The 20,644-nt window shown below is 36.3% G+C and overlaps 1 protein-coding gene across 7 annotated transcripts in view; it reads right to left on the bottom strand.

Moving 5' to 3' along the window:
- Window positions 1–20,644, bottom strand: part of DICER1 (dicer 1, ribonuclease III) — a 67,796-nt gene that overhangs the window by 37,715 nt on the left and 9,437 nt on the right. For 3 of the 7 annotated variants that reach the window (XM_068541135.1, XM_068541125.1, XM_068541144.1), the window contains exons 2-8: window positions 11,402–11,465; window positions 10,317–10,417; window positions 5,372–5,534; window positions 4,255–4,385; window positions 3,182–3,316; window positions 2,561–2,721; window positions 528–696 (exon numbers count right to left, since the gene is read on the bottom strand). In XM_068541135.1, the coding sequence (XP_068397236.1) occupies window positions 528–696; window positions 2,561–2,721; window positions 3,182–3,316; window positions 4,255–4,385; window positions 5,372–5,534; window positions 10,317–10,370 (813 nt within the window). In that variant the 5' untranslated portion in view covers window positions 10,371–10,417; window positions 11,402–11,465. Of the gene's footprint in view, window positions 1–527; window positions 697–2,560; window positions 2,722–3,181; window positions 3,317–4,254; window positions 4,386–5,371; window positions 5,535–6,190; window positions 6,380–10,316; window positions 10,418–11,401; window positions 11,466–20,644 lie in introns of those variants that run through there. The other 4 variants (XM_068541106.1, XM_068541162.1, XM_068541115.1 and 1 more) reach the window with 3 other exon arrangements.

Below are 20,644 nucleotides of genomic sequence, written 5' to 3'. Positions count from 1 at the left end.
CACCCACAGAGCTTCAGATTCAGCAGGTCAAGGGTGGGGCCTGTCATCTGCATGTCTAAAAAGTTCTAGAGGGAAGCTGCTCATCTAGGGCCCACACTTTGGAGACCACTGTCCTAAGGAATTGCTTCTCAAAGCTGCACTATTCAGGGATGACGAGCTCATATCCAGTTACATGCAAAGAAAGAGCAGAAGAATTCATTCAGCCCAGGGGTTTGATCAGGAACTAATTCATCTGACCAAGAAAAAAAAAAAAAAAAAAAAAAAACTGGACTCACTTCTTATACTTAAATAATCATGACATCTCCTTAAACCAGGGAGGTCTATATTTAATAATATAAATGTCTGTCGGGTAATAGTAAACTCAACCCAATGCGATACATTCAATGAAAAATGTCCAGAGATAAGAAGGTAAGGCCTTAAACTAAAATGTATATAAAACAGCCTCATTAGAAGAATATTCATTTCAACATTAAAAATAAATAGAAGCCTTTTATTATACTCCCCATACTTACTTTGTATATGCTTACCTGTTTAGAAATTAAAGTAGAATCTCTTTCTTTTGAATGTACAGATATGTTACAGTCATTGATAAAATTAAGTGCTTCTTCTAATTCCATCAGCAGTCTTTCATAAAGCCCACTTCTGTCAGTAAATGGTCCACAGTCTACCACAATCTCACATGGCTGAGAAGTATATCTTTAATATCCGAAACAAAAGTTGTCAATACACAATACACAATAAATTCACTATAGCATTACGATCCATTATATATCTAAACCAAAAAAGAAACTTCCTATTTTCATTTGGAATAACAAGCAGGCTCACAACAAGCATTCCTAAAGTGGTACTCCTTCTATCCGCACTATGTTTGCCTGTTAGGTCTCAATATGAATTTTGTTACTGCATTATTATCCCAGGTTTTTCATTTTGTTTTTTAGGTTTAGCCTTTCATCTTTTGCCCCCTTAGGCATCATCCAGAATGAGAAACAATGTTAGTCAAAATACTCAAGAAACTCAATAATGATTATTTCTCAGAAGCAGAAATAGGGAAGGGGGAGGGGAGAAGATCATAGGGAGGAAGTGTTATCATTAAATTTATCCATTTCCATACTATTTGAAAACTTTTAGCATTCGCAAGCGTCAATTTTATATTTAAGGTGTTTTTAACATATCTTCATAAGGAAAGCTCCCCCAAATTTCCATCAATTACAACATCATTCCTTGGATCTTTCATGACTTTCATAATACGACAACCAGAACAACACATAAAATCCTAAAAGCATATAATAATTAATTAAGGAAAAGAAATACAATAAAGATATTTAAATACTACAGTTTACATTATTCCCAAAGAGAATTTTTAAGAGTCACATTTTGAGAATTAGGGAATGCCAGACTCAATAGATTACTTACCAGTTTTACCCAAACACTCTAATACCACACTGCTTCTCCTAAAGACTTCACGTAGTACAGGCCTACCAATCTAATTCAGGTCAGGTAAAAGCAAAAGTACAGCCTTTCACTTCTACGTCACAGACTGTCTTAGCTCAGGAAAATCAGAAACAGCATGTCCTTAAGGCCATGAGATTTGTATTTCACCTTACATTTGGATTCGTAAGTTTCAAGAATCTACAAGTTACCTTTTCACCTCACTCCACAGAGAACTCTTTCCAAAATCCTACTAAATGACAGGTATACCGCAAGGTGTTTTCCATGTCAATGTAACTGACCATCAAAGAATCCCTTGAAACCACTAATGCCATTTTACAGGCTCAGGAACAATAAATGACTCACTTGAAGTCACATGGCTTACAATTAGTGGAGCCAGTACTCAAAACCCATGTGTGATTTAATTTCATAACCTGAGAAATAAGTCATCTCTACTATAACTGTTCTAAGAACCACCGCTTGGTAATCTTTAACCTTGTTAAAGGCGATATCTAATAAGGGTATTTTAATATGAACTGAATTAGTTATACTTATTTAAAAACCTCATTTATATAGGCTCACTTCCACCAACTTAGATCAAAAAGGCTGTTTGTGTCTGCACGTTTTAATGAAACTCGAAATAGCAACCCCTTCGAAAAGAGACAAACCTCAAAGTCATAAACATCTTCTTAGAAATTCACACCCACTTTCAAAACTAGAGGGTGTTTCCCATTATTTTAAAGCAGGTTGTAAAATATTGAATCCTGTAAATAAATAATGCCCTTTCAAAGCATCATGTGGGACACGTGGGTCAGAACAACGAAGTGTACACACTGACAGAAAAAGACACCGATTTCCTGAGTTCCCAGTCCTCGTCAACATCAGCAAATAGGATGGGCCCACGCTTATGCAACATTTCCTCTTAAGGCAGAAACACTTCCGTTACTCTCTGTGGAAGTAACGTTCGATTCTTGCATTCGAAGATGACTGTCCTGATAAGGAATTCTTAGTCTTGCTCTTTCCTTTTAACAGCCATTTGTTCTCTTAGAGACTATCTGCAAGGCACTGAGACTGAAGGCCTAAAACTGTCATAGCAGGTCTCATTAAAGCCAAGTCAATACTAAGTGCATACCTGTCTAAGACCACCAAGTCAGTTGCAGTTTCAGCATTACTCTTAAGAATTTTCTCCAGTTTCTGAATCTTTTCTTCCAATTCCTCTGGATCACATTTCCCATTTAAAATGGAAGCAGTTAGTCCCAAAATACGAGGACATGATGGACAATTTTCACAGAGCTAACATAACAGAAGATACTGACAGTAAGGAATTCATTTTGCAAGGCCCTAACCAAAGAGACAGCATCCTAATAAAACATGTCAAGAAGACCTAACAAATACTAAAATTATCACTTATAGAATTACTGTAGCTTGTTTAAAAGCTCAGTTTATCAAAAAGGAACATTTAAATATGCTATGATGGATTATGTAATTCACTTATGATAGATCATATAATTTATTGATTTATATTATGTTTAAATTTTTATTCTAGATTTAGAACTTGTTATAAAGTTATTACAGTTTAGTGTTATAGGTTATAGATTTAAATGAACATTAATTTAATATTCATTCATTCATTCCTACACTGGAACCAAGTTCCCAAAACTGGTAACTAACACTGCTTTTGATCTATAAGAACATTGCTTATACTCAGTAATTTGACCTGCATTATTAAGACTGATAAAATCTAAAAACTTACCTTCATAATTTCTCGGTAGGGGTGGTCTAGGATTGCAAGATGACACTCATCAAACACCAAAAGGTTAATGTCTGATAGTGATAAGTAACCATTTTTCAAAACATTCAAGGCGACATAGCAAGTCATAACGAGAACCTAAAATAAAACTGCTATCAGTATACAACACATGCCATTCACCTGCCTGGACACACTTCTATGAAATCAGATTATGGAACCACTGTATTTTAGGTGAAGATTAAGAAACTCATCAGTAAAAATTAAAACCCAAATCCTCAACGTATGGAAGCTGGTACTTGAGAACCAAGATGTAAAATTAGGAAAACATGGAAAGAGACACGAAAAAAATTTTTGATAATGGAGACCATGTTTTTATGATAAATCTACTAAATCTACTTCAGGTTTTTAGGTTCCTACAGCCATAATTTTGAATGATTAAGACCTATCAGTTTTATCAGGTCACAAAACAATTTGCACAGTTCTTCCCCATCAAACTGACAAGGTTTTCTGGAAGAAGACAGGGACTTATCATTCTGTGGATTTTACGTGCTTTATTAATGAGGGCTTAACCCAATATGTAAGACATTCTAGCAAACTGGGGACTGCTTGAGGTTAGTTAGGAAGCATCTCTTAACCACTTCAGATCCAACACACGAAAGGCCCTCAACACAAGCTGGCTACATGGAAACGTCTATGAGGAAGTCTTCCATCAAAGACGCTAAGATCTCAACCAAGAAATGTCTTCAGTTTCAAGACATTTAACTCAAGAGTAAACTTTCTGAAAGCAAGTTATCTGCAAGATGGAAACAGGTCATAGGAATTTGTGTTTTTCAAGCAAGTAAATCATACTGTAAAAGCTGTTTCTTTTCTATCGAATAAGAGCAATACATGTTAGCAATTTATTTGGCTTTAGGATGAGATTATAGTAAGAAAATGCATGAGGGCTAGCTTCTAGGCTGACAAAGTACAGAAAAGTAGAGTTTTCAAACCTAATTCAGACAACCAAGGCTACAGATCATCTTACAAACCAAGGACTTGTACAGATTTATTAAGTGAAAATTCTCTACAAGTCTTACCTGGTGCTTAGTAAACTCTTGGTTCCATTTCTCTTTTGTCCAAGATGCACTTACTTCCAGGTTTGAGTATTCCCCAACCTTGAGATCTGAGTGAGTTCTGACAGCTGACACTTGTTGAGCAACCTGGTTGGCTGATTACAAATATAATATGCCATGTAAATATGAGAACTCTTCCCTAAATGGCTCTCTGGACTACTAACAATTAAACAGTTAAGGAAATCCTTATTATTATATATTACACCTAACCACCAATTTTTTAGATAGCCAATTTAAAATCATATTTTCACAGTTATCTCCAAAACACACTTATTAGACTCACCACCCCACCCTCTGTCATTCACTTCAGAGAGCCTTATACCACCTTTCTTCTTTAAAGGTGATTTTCCCCAATCTAAGAATATAATTTCTAGGTTGGAATGGCAACTACTCCACATCCACCCTTCCTGTTTTCTTCAATAAAATCAGACTGTATCACCAAGAAATAAGACAGACTAATATGTATTTAAAGCACATGAGAACATCACATGCTGAGACAATCTAAAAAAAAAAAAAAAAAGAAGAGGAGTGACATGGTTATATTAGTACCTGAGCAGTTTATGTTCACATTTTATACTTTTTATTTTAATACCTAATCCCAAACACATAAAAACCAGTACTTTAAACTCTTACTGAATATCCAACTTTTAAGTTAAGCATCTAACTTTCTTTCTACAACTGGTATAGCAAGATCATAAATCAAAGTTACCTATTTCATAATCAAGCACCTTTTGATACACTTTGTGAAGCTAAAACATCAAAAACAAAAATAACCACTTAGATCAGATTATATTCCGAAAGTAATCCTTCAAAAGAAATGCAGAATCAGAATTAAACGCAATTACGTTTTAGAAAAAAGCTGAAGTTTAACACCTATGAAGTAAGATGACTAACATTTAAGAGAAATACTATAAAGTTAAGAAATAAGACAGAATGATATTTCTGCTTCAACAAACACATTATTCATCAACCTCTCTATACTTTCAAGAGTTTAACTTAATACCCACAGAACAAATCTGCTTAACCATAAAATCTCATCCAATTTTCCTCCACACAATTTGATAAAATAATTTTTTATTACCAGAGTTGACCAAGAACACCGTCCTTTTGCCATTTCTGTTGAAGTCTCCCCTGATCTGATAGGACAGCTCTTTAGTGAGTAGTACTGCAATAAACGTCTTCCCTGAGCCAGTGTTTAAACAGACTATGGTATTATGATCCAGAGCTGCTTCAAGCAGTTCAACCTAGAAATACAGTGGGAAAAAAAGATTATATACACTTCTTAGCTAAGTACAGAATTTAGAAAATTGGATTTGTTTTAATTCAGAAAATTACAGTTTTCTAAAATCTTCCTCCAACAAATCTGCCCCTTCAAAGAGCATACGTTCTACATCTTTATATAAGAATAATAATCAGAGGCATTAAAATACCGGTTACACATAGCTGTGCTGCGTAAATGTGCCTAAATGACATTTACAATTTCTTTCAGAATTATTTTCACAGGGACAGAAAACTTCTCTAGAACAATATGAACTGAAATGACTATAACCATGGTTCTTCTTCCAGTCCAAGGTTGTTCAAACCAATCTCAATTCCTACCCAGATCGTGAGGACAGACACACCCAAATAGATACTAAGGAACAGTGAGGTTTTCACAGGGAAAAAAAACAAAGAAAAAGAAGAAATTTCACCAATGAAACTATCAAATAAATCAATTACCCAGCAGATGTTAGAAAAGAAAAGGACTATTAAGAAAAGACAAAAAGTACCTGGAATGAGAAAATTAATCAGACGAGGAAAGCTTGAAAAGGTAAAGGAGTTTTATATAAGTTGTGTCAACTATATGCTAATTTATTCCATTTTAGTAAAAATGCTCCAGTATTAGTGTTCTCATTAGTACCTGATATTTTCTTGGCGTATAAATGTTATCATGAATTGCTTCTTGTTGCCATGGCAGTCCAAAGAAAGGACCCATTGGTGAGGAAGCAGGGGTCATGAGCTGCAGGCCTGCCATGCTGAGGGGTTGCAAAGCAGGGCTTTTCATTCATCCAGTGTTTCTTTCATTGCATTTTTGTTCTAGCACAGCTTACTACAAAAGGGAAAAAGAATACCATTACACAACCATGCAGGGTTAAAAACAAAAGAAAGCACGGAAACAAGAGAAACATCAGAATATCATTCCTATGGGCCTTTTCAAACTCTTCATAATTGTTTTAGCTTTTTCGTGATCTAAGAGGATCGTTTTAAAAGTCAAGCATTCTGTACTCGCCAACCCAGCAATTCTACACCTAGAAACCTGTCTAAAAGAATTAGGCAGCTGCACAAAGAGGTAAACACATGAATATTTACTGCTGCAATATTACTTAAGAACAAGAAATAACCTTAAAATGAATTAATCAAAAATTAGCTAAGTAAATTATGGTCTAGTCTTAAAATAGAATACTATAAATCCATAAGATAATACAGATCTGTATTTACTGACATAGAACTGTGTCCATAATATATCTTTAAGAGAAAATATGTACAGTATTGATGTCCTTTAAAATACATGTGTATATATACAAAACATGTAAATACATACGTAAACATATTTCAAACATTCTTTGTAAATTCTAAGATGCTACTATTGATAAAATAATGAGAAAACTGTATGGAAGGCACTTCGCACTGTGCCTGCACACAGGAAGTATTCAAACGCCTGCCAACATCTGGTCATTTTATCAAAGGACCATAAACACAGAAGGTCATTCTTCTCAATTGACAACCTATCACAACTGCACAGCTGATCAACTATTTACATATGTATCTTTAAAATTATTCATATCCTAGATAAATTAAAACAAGGCAACACCATTCTGTGAAATAAAAGTTATTTCATGGTATCTAAGCACTCTTCTATATTGCATATATTCTTCCCCAAAGATAAAAATGATCATGTAAAATGAGAAAATAATAATTCAGTCTCTTTAAAATTCCTAACCTGCAGATAGAGGGTTAGGGTTTCAAATCTCTACGTGAAAGTCCATCACCAGCAGAATTTACTTGCCTTGTAGAAGGGAATTTTCTCCCTTGTACTGCTTTGCAGTGTTCATTGTTATTACTCTATGACACTGGAAAGAAAGAATCCCCAACTCTTTGTTCCTTGACAACAAAAACTCTGAATCTCTTGACATGTTAAATTTATAACCATTGTACAACACAGTGACTTAAATTGTTGCAGCTAATCCAACAAGAAGTCTCAAGAGTAGTCTCTTTTATGCATAGGTATAATACCAAAGTCTGATTTCAGAGCTCAATTCAGTTGACGAGAATTCAACATCCAGCTAATACAAGTAGGATCTCAAGTAAATGGGACAGGGGCAAATGGCTGCAGGGCCAAGGACCTCAGCAAGGCAGGCGTGTCCGTGGACCAGACAGCAAAACCATTCTCATTATCCCTCTCGGAGGAAGATGGCAAGCACAGCATTCCAGAGTACATTATGAAAAACTATCAAGTCATTATTTTGCCTGGGTCAAGCAGAACTATGTCTTTCATGAGAAATAATGTACTCACTCTCTACTGAATCAAAGTCCCAACAGCCTTTCCTTTTACCCCTTTTACACTCAGCATTCACTTCTCTCAATTCTACAGGCCCACAGGATAAACACCCTCAGGTTGATCATTCAAGCTTCTTAACACCGCTGCAGAGAACCTGAAGCGGAAGGCTGTTTTACCTAACTTCCTAAGATCCAGAAGGTCACGCTGAAGGCCCAAGAGATTTGCAGGCACTTCCCACCTGCCTACTGTTCTTGGGATAGCTCTACAGCCTCCTTATCCGCGGGCTCCACACCCGCAGGTCGAATCTATCGTTGGTTGGATGAATCCAAAGATACGGAGGGCCAACTGTACTATGCCAGGGACCTGAGCCTCCATGGATTTTGGCTTCTGCAGGGGACCTGGAACCGATTCCCGTGGGTACTGAAGGACAACTGTACTTCTCCTTCATTACTCCAGGCTGCTTACTGGTAGGATGACTTATCATTGTTAAGCCTGACACCTCACTTTTCACCCAACCCAAATGTTAATCCGAGACCAAACAAAGACATGGAGGAAGGGATCAGGAAAGGAGCCTAAATCCTGGTGGTGGATGGAAATTTTAAAAGGAGAAAAGAGGGCAGCAATATAAATCCCCAAACACACTTCTTCCACCTCCAGAAACCAAGTACAGCGGGAACCCTCCTTCTTACCACTGTCATCATTTCTTTTCACGTAGACAACATTCATAATAATGACAGTGCCAGAAAATAGTCTAAAAAGTAAATGAATGTCCTATTTTTAGAACAGTCTAAAAAATAAAGTCTAAAAAAATACTCTATAAATATTTAAATACTTAGTTAAAACTTCATTATAGACTATATAAAGTAGTTTAAAAATAAAGTCTGTTTTTAGAATAGTCTAAAAAAATAGAAGAATGTTCCTTTTTTTGTTGTTGTTGTTCCGTTTTCTTAAGGGGGAACTATATTCTTCAAAATTACCAGTATCAGTACAAAGAAAAACTATGAAAGTGTTCCCGATTAAAGAAGACTCTAGAGACATGACAACTAAACGCAGTAACTGACCTCAGACTGGATCCTTTCCTGAGAGCAATGCCATAAAGACCATTACAGAGTCCACTGATAAGGCTGTAGATACAGCAACGTTACGTTCACTGAGTTGATAACCGCACCATGACTATGTAGGGGAGCTTCCTTCTTCTTGACAAATAGACAGTGAAATATTCAGGAGTAAAAGGGTCATGACGTATGCAACTTATTCTCAAGTGGTTCAGAAGAAGAAACTACACGCAGATATACAGAGAGAGAATGGCTGCAACTGATGAAGCAAATGGGGCAAAATAGGTGAAGCACATATTCTTCGTCCTAATCTTATTTTCTGTCAGGTTGAAATTAATTACTTCCAAATAAAGGGTTTTAAAAAGTAAATAAATAAATACGACCCATTAGACTAGGATCTCCCTGAGTACAAGAGCTGTATGTCTCACACATATTTCTACCACCTACCGAACCAAATCGCACCCCAGACATGGCAAACAAAAAATGCAGGTTTGTAAAATGCAAACATTGTCCACGTGCGTGACATAAAAACCTTCAAACAGTTTCTATTTGCCTTTCATAACTTATATCACATTGCATATATTCACAGAGACACATACGTACACGACTTATTCTTTTACTGGCACACTGGCAAACATGCTGGCAAACACTGGCAAACACACTGGCAAACACGAGAACAAGATGTGTGTCTCATTCTTTGCAGCTCTTAAATTTCCTGGCGTAATGTACCATATGTACATTTAAATAAATATCTGATGAACTGAATCAGAGATTCATGAATGTCCACACAATACCATACAGAACAGAATCATGGTTCGAAAGATATTTCTACAGTATTTGGTTTGGAAGTCCATACCCGCCCCACTCCTACTCACCCTGAAGGGTGGATACAAGAGAGAAAATTTTCAGGGAAATGGAGGACGGCAACTGAACCCTCCCCATTACGTTTCCAGAAGGTCACAATATTTAAATTAATTTTCATTCACTTTGTACACAGTGACTGGCCCCAGCGATACACTATCTATTTGAAGAAAGCAAATCCAACATTAAAAAACTCAACAAGTAATCCAATAATGTGAAAACTGAAAAACCTATAATTTTGCCAACTTTTACTTTCTTTGGCATGTTTAAATAGATTTTTTTTTTTTCTTAACTTGGTCTTAATGAAAAGCTCTGAATCCCTGCTGGTAAGTGAAAGTTCTATAGTTTCACAGATTAACTGACTAAGGTTAACTGCTTCAGCAGAGCCAACAGAGTAATCCACATGACTATTTTCCAATCACAGATTTCAAATTTCTGGTCAAACAATTAACACTCATGAAAGCGGTGAGGTTGTTTCATAGCTTTCGTATGATTCATTTAGAAATAACTTAGCAAAACACACGAATAAAAACTCTCTTCCTCTTTCCACATACGATAAAGCCCAGATTTACCGTCTTAATGTTTGAGATCTCTGTGTTGCTGTTGTCTGAACTGCATTTTGACATTGTGATAGCAGTTTACTGGAAAATCACAGCATACCCAAGCTTCTGCTCTAAAAATAAATGCAAAAATAGCCAAGTTTAAGACTCCTGTACTTAAACTAAATATAAACGCATCTACAAGAAAGCCTTATGGATATGAAAAGCTGAATAAAAGGCCATTACTTTGTATTAAAATTTAAACAAAAGACATTTGGGTTATTTTAGGATACTACGTCTTATTCTAAAACAAAGAACAAGAGAATGAGCTATAACAATAGCATGCCTAATTCCCAGAGACTGGGGTGGGCGTGGGCTGCCTTGAGAAAAGTTAGAGGAAAGATTTAAAAATGAATACAAGGAAATCAAACAAAGTACATAAATTCTAAAGATAGTGATTAGGGAAATGAAAAAAATAAATAAATAAAAGGATAGAGATGTGTTATTTCCTAAATTCATATATACAAAAGAAGTAAAGAAGATGACCAGAAGAGGTACCTGGCTGAGTAATCCAAATCACCCGGCAGTAAGTTTTCACTACAAGCATGAAATCTATCAGCAATTTCAATTTCTCAAAGGAAATTAAAAATACAAACTCAAAGAACAATTTAACGATAAACTCTTTTATAAAATTCATTTATGAATAAAAATTTAAGAAAACAGTTCAACAATGTCAATACTGTGGAGAAATTTAAATTTAGGGGAGGTCCTAAATAATCCTAAGAGATTATAAATCAAAATCAAAATTATAAGTCAAAAAGTAAGGAAGCGTAAAGTACTGAGATGAAAAGCTTGATTTAATCAACAAATGTTGCTTTTTTTAGATTTGATACCGGATTTCATTTATGCTCCTTAACTGCAATGCCTCTACTACCACAAGCTCAGGAAAAACAAATTGGCAGTGGTTTCTTTTCACTTATTTGTGTCTAGTCTAGTCTAGTCTATAGTGCGTGCGTGGAGGTTAAACTTTCTCATTTCATACACAAATTGGTTTTGCTAATAAGTTAACAAAGCAGAATGGGGAAACCTTAACACTACTTTAGTATGTATATATTTACCTCAAAATGCTGATTCTAAGTTCTTTCAGTTTCCAAGTCTGTATTAATTCATACCCTAGGTAACCTAAAAGCAATCAGAGAGAATATTTTAGAACATACAACTCATTTTTAAAAAACAGCTTTAAGAAATTTCCTACTTGACAAAATTTTCTGGTATTTATCTTATCAGAATAAGATCTCTGATAAAAACAATTTTTGTATTTATCTATTGGGAATCAAGAAAACAGTATATGTATGAAAGGGCTGCCCTTTAAAAATTAGTATTTATTATGTCCTATTACAATTGGGAATTTTTAAAAGTTGTTAGTACAATCCAATTAGATATAAGGAGAATTCCTGGAAGTAAATTACATTTTCCCCCCAGTAAAATCTGGCTTTAAAAATACTAAAAGACTACAGTAAGTCAGTATCATGCTTTACATGAACTTATAACCCTTTACTCTCCTAATGAGTTAAGTTCGTGTTTTCAAAAACTACCTCATGCTTTGACTTTTAATTCCATGCTGTACTGCCACCTAGTATGATGCAAATGCAATACACCAACTTGGCCTGATGTGTCACACTCGACATCTGTCCAATTCATATTCCCCTCTTTTCTAGAAACACCGTAGCCAAAATAATAAGCTGATAATCCTTTAAAATTTAATGCAACTCCACTATTACAAAATTATTGTTGAGTTATCCAACTTACTTCCCTAGACAATTCTGTATAGAGATAAATTAGAAAGTTAACATGCCAAGTACAATGACAACTTATGTTCATACTACGGAGCCAATAGGTCAAGTTTTCTAATTTTAATTGATGACTACGATTTAAATTACATACATGAAAACTCATGTTTGATAGGTCCCTTTAAGATAACTCTGAAAAAGACATGCCACATACCAGATGCTCAGTCAAGTTCTAGTATAAACCAACAAACTTAACCTAATTAGCATCTAAATCCCGTATGTGGCTGTACTCTTTCAAAGGCTTGTAACAACAGACAGCTAACCCTCCTAGTCTGAAGTCTAAAGGCATCTAGAGCTTCCTCGTGCATATTTTCAAAATTGGTAACAGAAAACTTCCAACTCATTCATTGTATTATGTGTCACAGATTCTGATACTACTAACTTTACAAATATTACTGTCCAGATTTCATTCCTACTCTCATGAAGCCCAAAATGCACAACTACCATGAAGTTCCATAGTGAACAAAAAGAACACACCCACACAACATCAATGTTGTGACATTAAAACACTTTCAAAAATACTCCTGGAAGCTAACAGATAAAACTAAAAAACGTCTGAAGAACTTTTAGTCTCTAATACAGTAACAAATACGCTATGGAGATCCAAGACATTAATTTAAACTCCAACCAAAGCCTAAATGCTAAGAGCATCCTTGGCTATGGATATAAAATAACAGGTTTATAATACAGGTTGCTGACGCGAGGGCAAATTAAAAATAAGCGGTTCAATTCTCCCGCTTGAAAATAAAGGAGAGACTCCTTCCCCTCCCTTTTTTTTTTTTCAGAACTTCTTTTTCAGTCCTTTTCTGCTGTACTTGAATCTTTATAAAAGCCAAATAAGCCTCTAGCCAGTCTCACTTCTCAGGAATGTTTCCTTAAGATATGTCATCACCAAGAAAGATAATGCCCAATCTCCCAGTTTCCTAGGATGGCCTAATTTGGCAACTGACTCCAAATTGCAAAACCTACCACCAGTCATAAAGATACGAGAAAATTAGCAATTTTATCTTGAAAACATGGATGTAAAGTGTTGTAACCACTTAGCTATACAAAAGAATAAGATTTCTGTCTTTGCAATCTCTTTAGTGGATAGCCTGAGATACACATCACATTCTGGTTTAATGCTGACTCAATAAAATTCTTCCTTCCCTTCTACTTTTTTGGAGAGATTTTCTGGGTTGGGAGGAGATTTTGTTTTTAATTATATTTCCCCAACATTAGCTTTAAAAAAAAAAAAAAGTCCAATTCTCAAAAAGTATTCACGCCAAATAACAAAATCCACTTCTTGAAACTTAAAACAGTAGTGAAATCCTAAAATATACTGCTCAACTGCACTGGAGAGAGCAGTTTTAAAAATGAAGACAGAGCTTAAGTGTGCAAACACCCCCTCCTGTTCCTAAAAAGGAATCTGCACACAAGAAGGATCCAAGGTATTTACAAATAACTCCCACCAACCTCCCTTTTCTAAATTAAAGTTAGAGGAGAAAGAGAGGCGGCTGTGCTAAGTTAATTCCTAAGTCAAGCCGATGCTCTCACCTCTTAATACTTTGGAATATAGTCATTCCCTCCTCACCGAGGCCCTCTGATGTGGGAGGGACACTGGGTACGGCCACTGGGGATGGAGAAAGCAGTCTTTTCTTTCTCTTTCTTTCCTTTTAAGTATCTTTCATTTAAAATAATCTGAATGCTAGCAGAGTCCAGTGTCAGGAAGACCAAGGTTTATCAGACTCCACTACCTCTCTCTAAGGTTGTTTCCTTGCCTATAAAATAGAGAACTATTACGAGGATTAAGTAATTAAACGCATATTAACCTTGGTAGAGCAAAAGTGCTTGCACAGAAAATGTTCAATATACGGTAGTTTTAAAGAAACCACACTACCATCTCTATCTACAACCACTGTTGTCATACAATTCTTAAGACTTTAAGGAACTCCTTAAAGAACCTAAAATGTTGTATCAATCCTAAGATTCAATATAAAAAAAGTATTCTCATACAAAGTTAAAGTACTATACAAGATTTTATACAGTATTTTTAATCAGATGAACCTGAAAAACCACAAACTCCAAACTACCTAGTCATTATGAATTTACAGTACAATGAAAATCAAACAAATTTAAATCACAAAACATGGTATATAATGTAAAATGAAATTAAACACCTTTGTGTCCACTAGTTCTCTTTAAAAGCAAAACCCAAAAAATACTACGTGCTACTTCTGTTTGGCTCCCCAGACATCACTGCAAACATGACTGAACTGTTTCTTAGGCAATGAAATGGTACACAGCTGGGCAAGTAACCGTCGTCATCATCATCATCATCAGACAAGTTTTGAAAATATAAAATGCAAGAAAAGAGAAAACAAAAAGATAGGAAATATCCAAAGTACCCATTGTACATAAAATAAATATTTCAAGGATTTATCAACTATTATTTGGTGAATATAGATTATGAAAAGACTAAGGTCAAACCAAAGAGTGACAGACCAAAGAGAAAAGGGATTAATAATTTCAAGAATTTAAACACTGGAATTTTTAGTCTTAGGTAGTTAAATACACAGCACAAGAGAAATATTTCCATTTTCACTTTTGTCATATCTGTCATTATTAATTAGAAATCCTTGCATATAAATCTAGCTTACAACATTAACACAAACTACATTCAGATATGCACCCTTCAGCATTACCATTTATAATAGCAAAAAATGTCCCTCCCACCTCCCCAAAAAACTCTAAATGTCTAACAATGAATGAGGGAATGGTTTGGTAAACCAAGGATGGCTCACTTTATATGAACTACAGTTCAACTGAGCTATTAAAATGATGACAGTTTATAATAAACAAAAATGCTTATGTTATGGGATTCAATGAAAAATCTTTTATTTACAGCAAGATCTGATTGTGTCCTCAAGTTAAAAACTAAAGAAAAGAAGAAAGGGAGGAAGGGAGGAATGGCGGGAAAGAAAATTCCACCCAAAATTGAGGCTGGGATTACTACCATAAGTAATTTCTTTCTCCTTAAAACTTTTCTGCATTTTAAAATCCCCTACAATTTGAACGCTTTATTACTTTCAGAATTAAACACACTCTTAAACTGAGGATGAAGACAATAAAGATATATGACTCTGTCTTAAGTATTGGGGGAAAAAACTCCCTTCTTAAGCCACTGAATGTGGTAAAATTTACCCCAGTTTCTATAACTTAAACCACAAATTCACCAGCCTTCTTTTCCTGCACTACTCTATGAACCAAACAAATTTCTGCCTTTCTCTAAAATCTGTAACATAAACACATTATATTTACATTTCAATGTAATTATGCCTAAAATGAGATTTGTCCAAAATTGAAGTTGAATACAGGTCAAATACCATTTTAACAAATTCCATCCACCCAAATCTCCATATAGAAAGTAACTCTAGGCTGCCAGCCAATGGCCCACTTACTTGGAATACTTCTTAAAAAGACAACATTCCAACACATCAAAATGGCACAGATACCCGCCCCTGCCCTTCAAGTTACCTATAATGACCCTCACTTTTCAATTTTGTTTTCAGAAAGGTAAATATTTAATACATCACTAGCTTTCAAGGTGAGTTTTAAGGTTAATGTTTGATTCCAAGTTTCTGTACTTTACTCAAAAATATTGTTCAACAAGTGCTAGAATGTTACTCAATTCTACCTTTTACAACACATAAGAAACATCCATGAGGGAAAAGGGCCCACAATTCTCTATGTCAAGCTGCTTTAAGATGCTACAATGTGAACATTTCACTACTAAAGAGAGGTCAGTTCTGAGACAAAATGAGCCTAAGAAACGTATGATGATTATGGATGGACGCTTAGTCAATGCTGAGTCAGGAAGCAAACATATCAAAGTTCCGGGTGAGAGGCAGAGCCTACACCACAGACACGTGGCAACCACTCATGCTCTCTGCTTTCCCTGTAACTCCACGACGAGTGTACCACAGCTTCCACAGATGAGTAGTACAAAAAGTGATACTTAAAGTGGTTTTCCCCACTTAAAAAACTCTCATTGCACCTCCTGCCCCTTAAATTATTTGTTCCTTCATTCAACATGTATTTATTAAGCAAGACATCCCTAATGCAAACTTGTATTCTGGAGAATGTGAGAACTTGAGCTCAGTTTTGAAGAATGTGTAGTAATAGCACTGGTTAGGGAGAAGATAACAAAGGACCTCATGGGGACGAGGAGACAGCATGTGAAGCAGCATTTAAACAGAAACCAGGCAAGTCGAGTGGAGGGGGTTACAAGCTGTGTGCTGCAGCGCCGTGTCCCACAGGAGAACAGCAAGACCATGAAAGTGGTAGGATAAGCAGGGGCGAGACCATAAAGGGCCTTATACACAGCTCTAAAGGGATTAGAATCTCGTCCTGTGGGCCTTTTTAGTCTCAGCATACACCAAGGGTTGTCACCTACTTAATCTCAGCCTAAGAATGACTCTCTATCAAGGCCCATAGACAAGAACATCTGAACACAACAAAGTAAGAGACTCCTGAACTTTACTCTTTCCTTCACAGGGGACATTGCTTTTCCTGGTTACGATCGTTGCCTCTATGAATACAGGTTTGGCTGGAGCTGTCCCTGTTGCTGCACTGAAATCCCTTGTCCCAGGAACCACCCACCCACCTAGTCCAACCACGGAAGAACCAAGATGGCTGGTCACCCCATCTCTAGCTCCAATGCACTATCCCCGACTGCCTACAGCACATTTCCACTTGGAGATCCGCACTTGCCTCTCAAAGGAACTTCTCCAAAAATTCCGAAAATTCAATTAATCTAAAAAGAAAGATGAAGATCTGCTACTGCTAAATACAATTAAAAAAAACACCCCCTCACACAACCATTCTTACAGGAATTCCAGAGATGCTTCAAGAAAGAGAAGCAGCATCAACATAAACGCAGTCTCCTAAGGTAACAACTCTTACTTCACTCAATTATGTTACAATTAAACCCAATATACATATATTATAGAAAGAATCCAGATAAGAGAGGAAAGGAAGTAGGCTCCAAAGTCAGAGTGGTGAATGAACCGTTAGCTCTAAGACTGCGGGCAAATGACCTCACCTCTCACTCGCAGCCTCATTTCTATAACGGGACCTACACAGATGGCAGCCCCTTGGCTCCTCTTTCTCCCCTACATAATCCACAACACATACATTTAACTCATTAGCTTAAGTCAACTATGCAAATCACTAAAAAAAAATAGGTAAGATGTTTGTTGTGGAAAAAGGAATTGCACATATTGGGGAGAAGAGGTGAGAGACTGCGGGAACCATGCTCAAAAAGACTCTCAGAGCCTCTCCTTGAGGGTCAATTAAGAGTATGCTACATGGTTCACAAATTTTGGGACTACTGAGAATGGGAAGAAGAGCAAGAACCAAAACAGTAACTGGTCCCACCTTCCAGAATTTTTAGAGTCCTCTTTAAAAAAACAGGCAAGTACCCACATTGGACCAAAGGACAAAACTGGCGGCTACCGTATCCTGCAAGCTAGTGCTTTTAATCCTACATTGTCTGAACATGAGCAAAGCCACCAGGATACCCCATGTATATCTGCTTACAGATGATTGCAAAGATAAAGTCTGGAACCTCTAAGGGACCTACTCAGTAAGTAAACTGTCTGAATGGCAAATAGACAATGTGACTGAGACACAGTATCCAACACTAAGAGCAGAAGAAGTAGCTGTCATTTGCCAAACTCAACCTCTTGCCAAGGACTACCGACAAGCATCAGTCCCAGAAAAAAAACAAAGGGATTAAAATCAAAAAGTAGAGTACTCATGGAGCGTAAAGCTCCAGGTGACTCAGGGTACGAGGAACGTGATGAATCAAACCAGGACAGCAAGACAGCTCAAAACCTTCAACGAATTCCCCTTGCACTTAGGATAAAATCTAAAATCCTTACTACGTGTGACCCTGCCTCTCCCTCTCCCCGACTGGGGCTGGGTAACTCCCCCGTCTCCCACTAGTCACAGGGCCTTAGCCCCTCCACCAAGCTCTTTCCTACCCCAGAGCCTTCACACACACCATCCCCTGGCCATCTGCTCCTCGATCTTCAAGTCTCAGCTCCAGTGTCACATTTTCACAAAGTTAACAATATCAGTTAAAAGACAGTAATGTAATATATATAATCCATATATCCAGAACCAATCCGAGTACCAGGCACCAGCAGGATCTATCTGAATAAATGAAGAAAGGCTGACAATTCTCACCACTAATAGGCAACTCTTAGGTAGAGGCCATTTGAATATTGATTGCCCCCCACCTCCCGGAAAGTTTTTAAAATACTACTGTTTCATACCTTAACAACTTATTTTTGTTTACTATCACTTAGAAACAATCCTTCCAAGACCAACAAAGAATATGTTAAATTATAATTCATCAGTCAAATTTATCCAGAGTGAACTTTGGCCAAAGATTAAAAATTTAGCTTCCAATCTAACTACAGATGTCACATACCGACAGCTTTTGAATATCATTTTCATGAAACTAACTCTGTTAGTTTTCAGGGAACTAAATTTGTCCATATAAATCATACTTGTGTCTAAATTCTAAGGACATAAAAAACCTAATTTCAGTGACATTAAACACTTCTATCCTTCCATACACCACAACAAAGAGTATTTTTTTTTAATATTAAATCATTAAATGACTCTTAAAAAGTTGTAATTTTTTCCACGTAGAGCAAAGTTTTATCTGGTTATGTTTTAATATCAATTATATCTTACTCTGGAGAATACTTTGAATGATACGGACAAATTCCTTGAAAAATACAATTTACCAAAATTAACATCTAAGAAAGAGAAAATGTGAAGAAGGCTATAGCTTTTAAAGAAATTGAATTGAAAACTGATTATGAAATACTCCAAGCCCAGATGTCTTCACTAGTAAATTCTTCAAAACATTTTAAGAATAACCCCAATCTCAAAGACACACTCTTCAGGAAGACAGAAATAAGAAGGAATACTTCCCAACTCTTTACATGAGACCAGCATGAACTTGACACCAAAACCTGAGTACAGTACAGGAAAGTAAAATTATAGACCTGTCTCTCAAACAAAAAATGTAAAGACACTAAATAAAATATTAACAAATTGAATTCAGAAATATATACAAAGGATAATGCATCGTGAACAGCTATGGTTTATCACAGGAATGCAAGGATGGCTTAATATTCAAAAATCAATCAGTTTGGGGCTTCCCTGGTGGTGCAGTGGTTGAGAATCTGCCTGCTAATGCAGGGGACACGGGTTCGAGCCCTGGTCTGGGAAGATCCCACATGCCGCGGAGCAACTAGGCCCGTGAGCCACAACTACTGAGCCTGCGCGTCTGGAGCCTGTGCTCAGCAACGGGAGAGGCCGCGACGGTGAGAGGCCCGCGCACCGCGATGAAGAGTGGACCCGCTTGCCGCAACTAGAGAAAGCCCTCGCACAGAAACGAAGACCCAACACAGCCAAAAAATAAATAAATAAATAAATAAAAATCAATCAGTTTATTAAAACAGCATGGGTACTGGCACAAGAACAGACAATGCAACACAACAGAATGTAAAAACAGACCCACACCCATAAGGTTACTTAATTAATGGCAAAAACAATACTGTAGCACAGTAGGGAAAAAAGATGGTCTTTTCAAATAAAAGCTAGTTAATTATGTATCTAGGTGGAAAAAGTGTATCTTGACTCCTGCCTCACATCATACACAAAATCAATGCCAGCTGGATATCTAAATGTGTAAAGTAAAATAAAGTTATTAGAAAAAAATAGAAGAACACTTTCCTGTTCTTGGGGTGAGCAAAAATTTATTATAAGGAAAGAAATTAACAAGCTGGACTACATTAAAATTAAGAACTTCTGTTTAGAAAGTGAACTGATTAAGAGAGTGAAAAGCCAAGCCAGAACAGGAGATATATAATCAACTGCTACAAAGCAATAAGAAAAAGGCAGACAAGCAAACACAGAGCAGGCAAAGGTCTTCAAAGCACAGGTTACCAAAATGGTCAATAAACTTCATCAGCAATTAGAGTAATACAAATTAAACCACCGAGAGCTACCACCACACACCCATCAGAAGAGCTAAAATGAAGACAGACAGCATCAAATGATGGGGAGAACGTGGAGCTTAGAGAACTTTCACACACTACTGGCAGCACTGTACACTGGAAGTGTCTGCTACGGCTGAATATACACGTACCCCCCAGTAACTCCATTCCTAAGTGTATGCCCAACTGAAATATGTACAAATATTCTCCAAAAGACATGCACGAGAATGTTCAGAACTGCACTATTCATAATAGCCAAAGCTGAAAACAAGCCAAATCTCCATCAACAATATAACAGATAAGTAAATGCTGACATATCACATAACTAAGTGCTATAACTCAATGATGCAACACAGAATGAATCTCACACACTTAAAATATTAAGTAAAAAAGCCAAACACAAAACCTTACCATATAATTTCACTACATAAAATTAAAAATAAGGAAAAGT

The sequence above is a fragment of the Eschrichtius robustus genome, chromosome 1, assembly GCF_028021215.1.
Source record: "Eschrichtius robustus isolate mEscRob2 chromosome 1, mEscRob2.pri, whole genome shotgun sequence".
NCBI lineage: Eukaryota > Metazoa > Chordata > Mammalia > Artiodactyla > Eschrichtiidae > Eschrichtius > Eschrichtius robustus.
The sequence above is the reverse complement of the archived record's forward strand: the minus strand, read 5'-3'. Positions and strand labels throughout refer to the sequence as shown.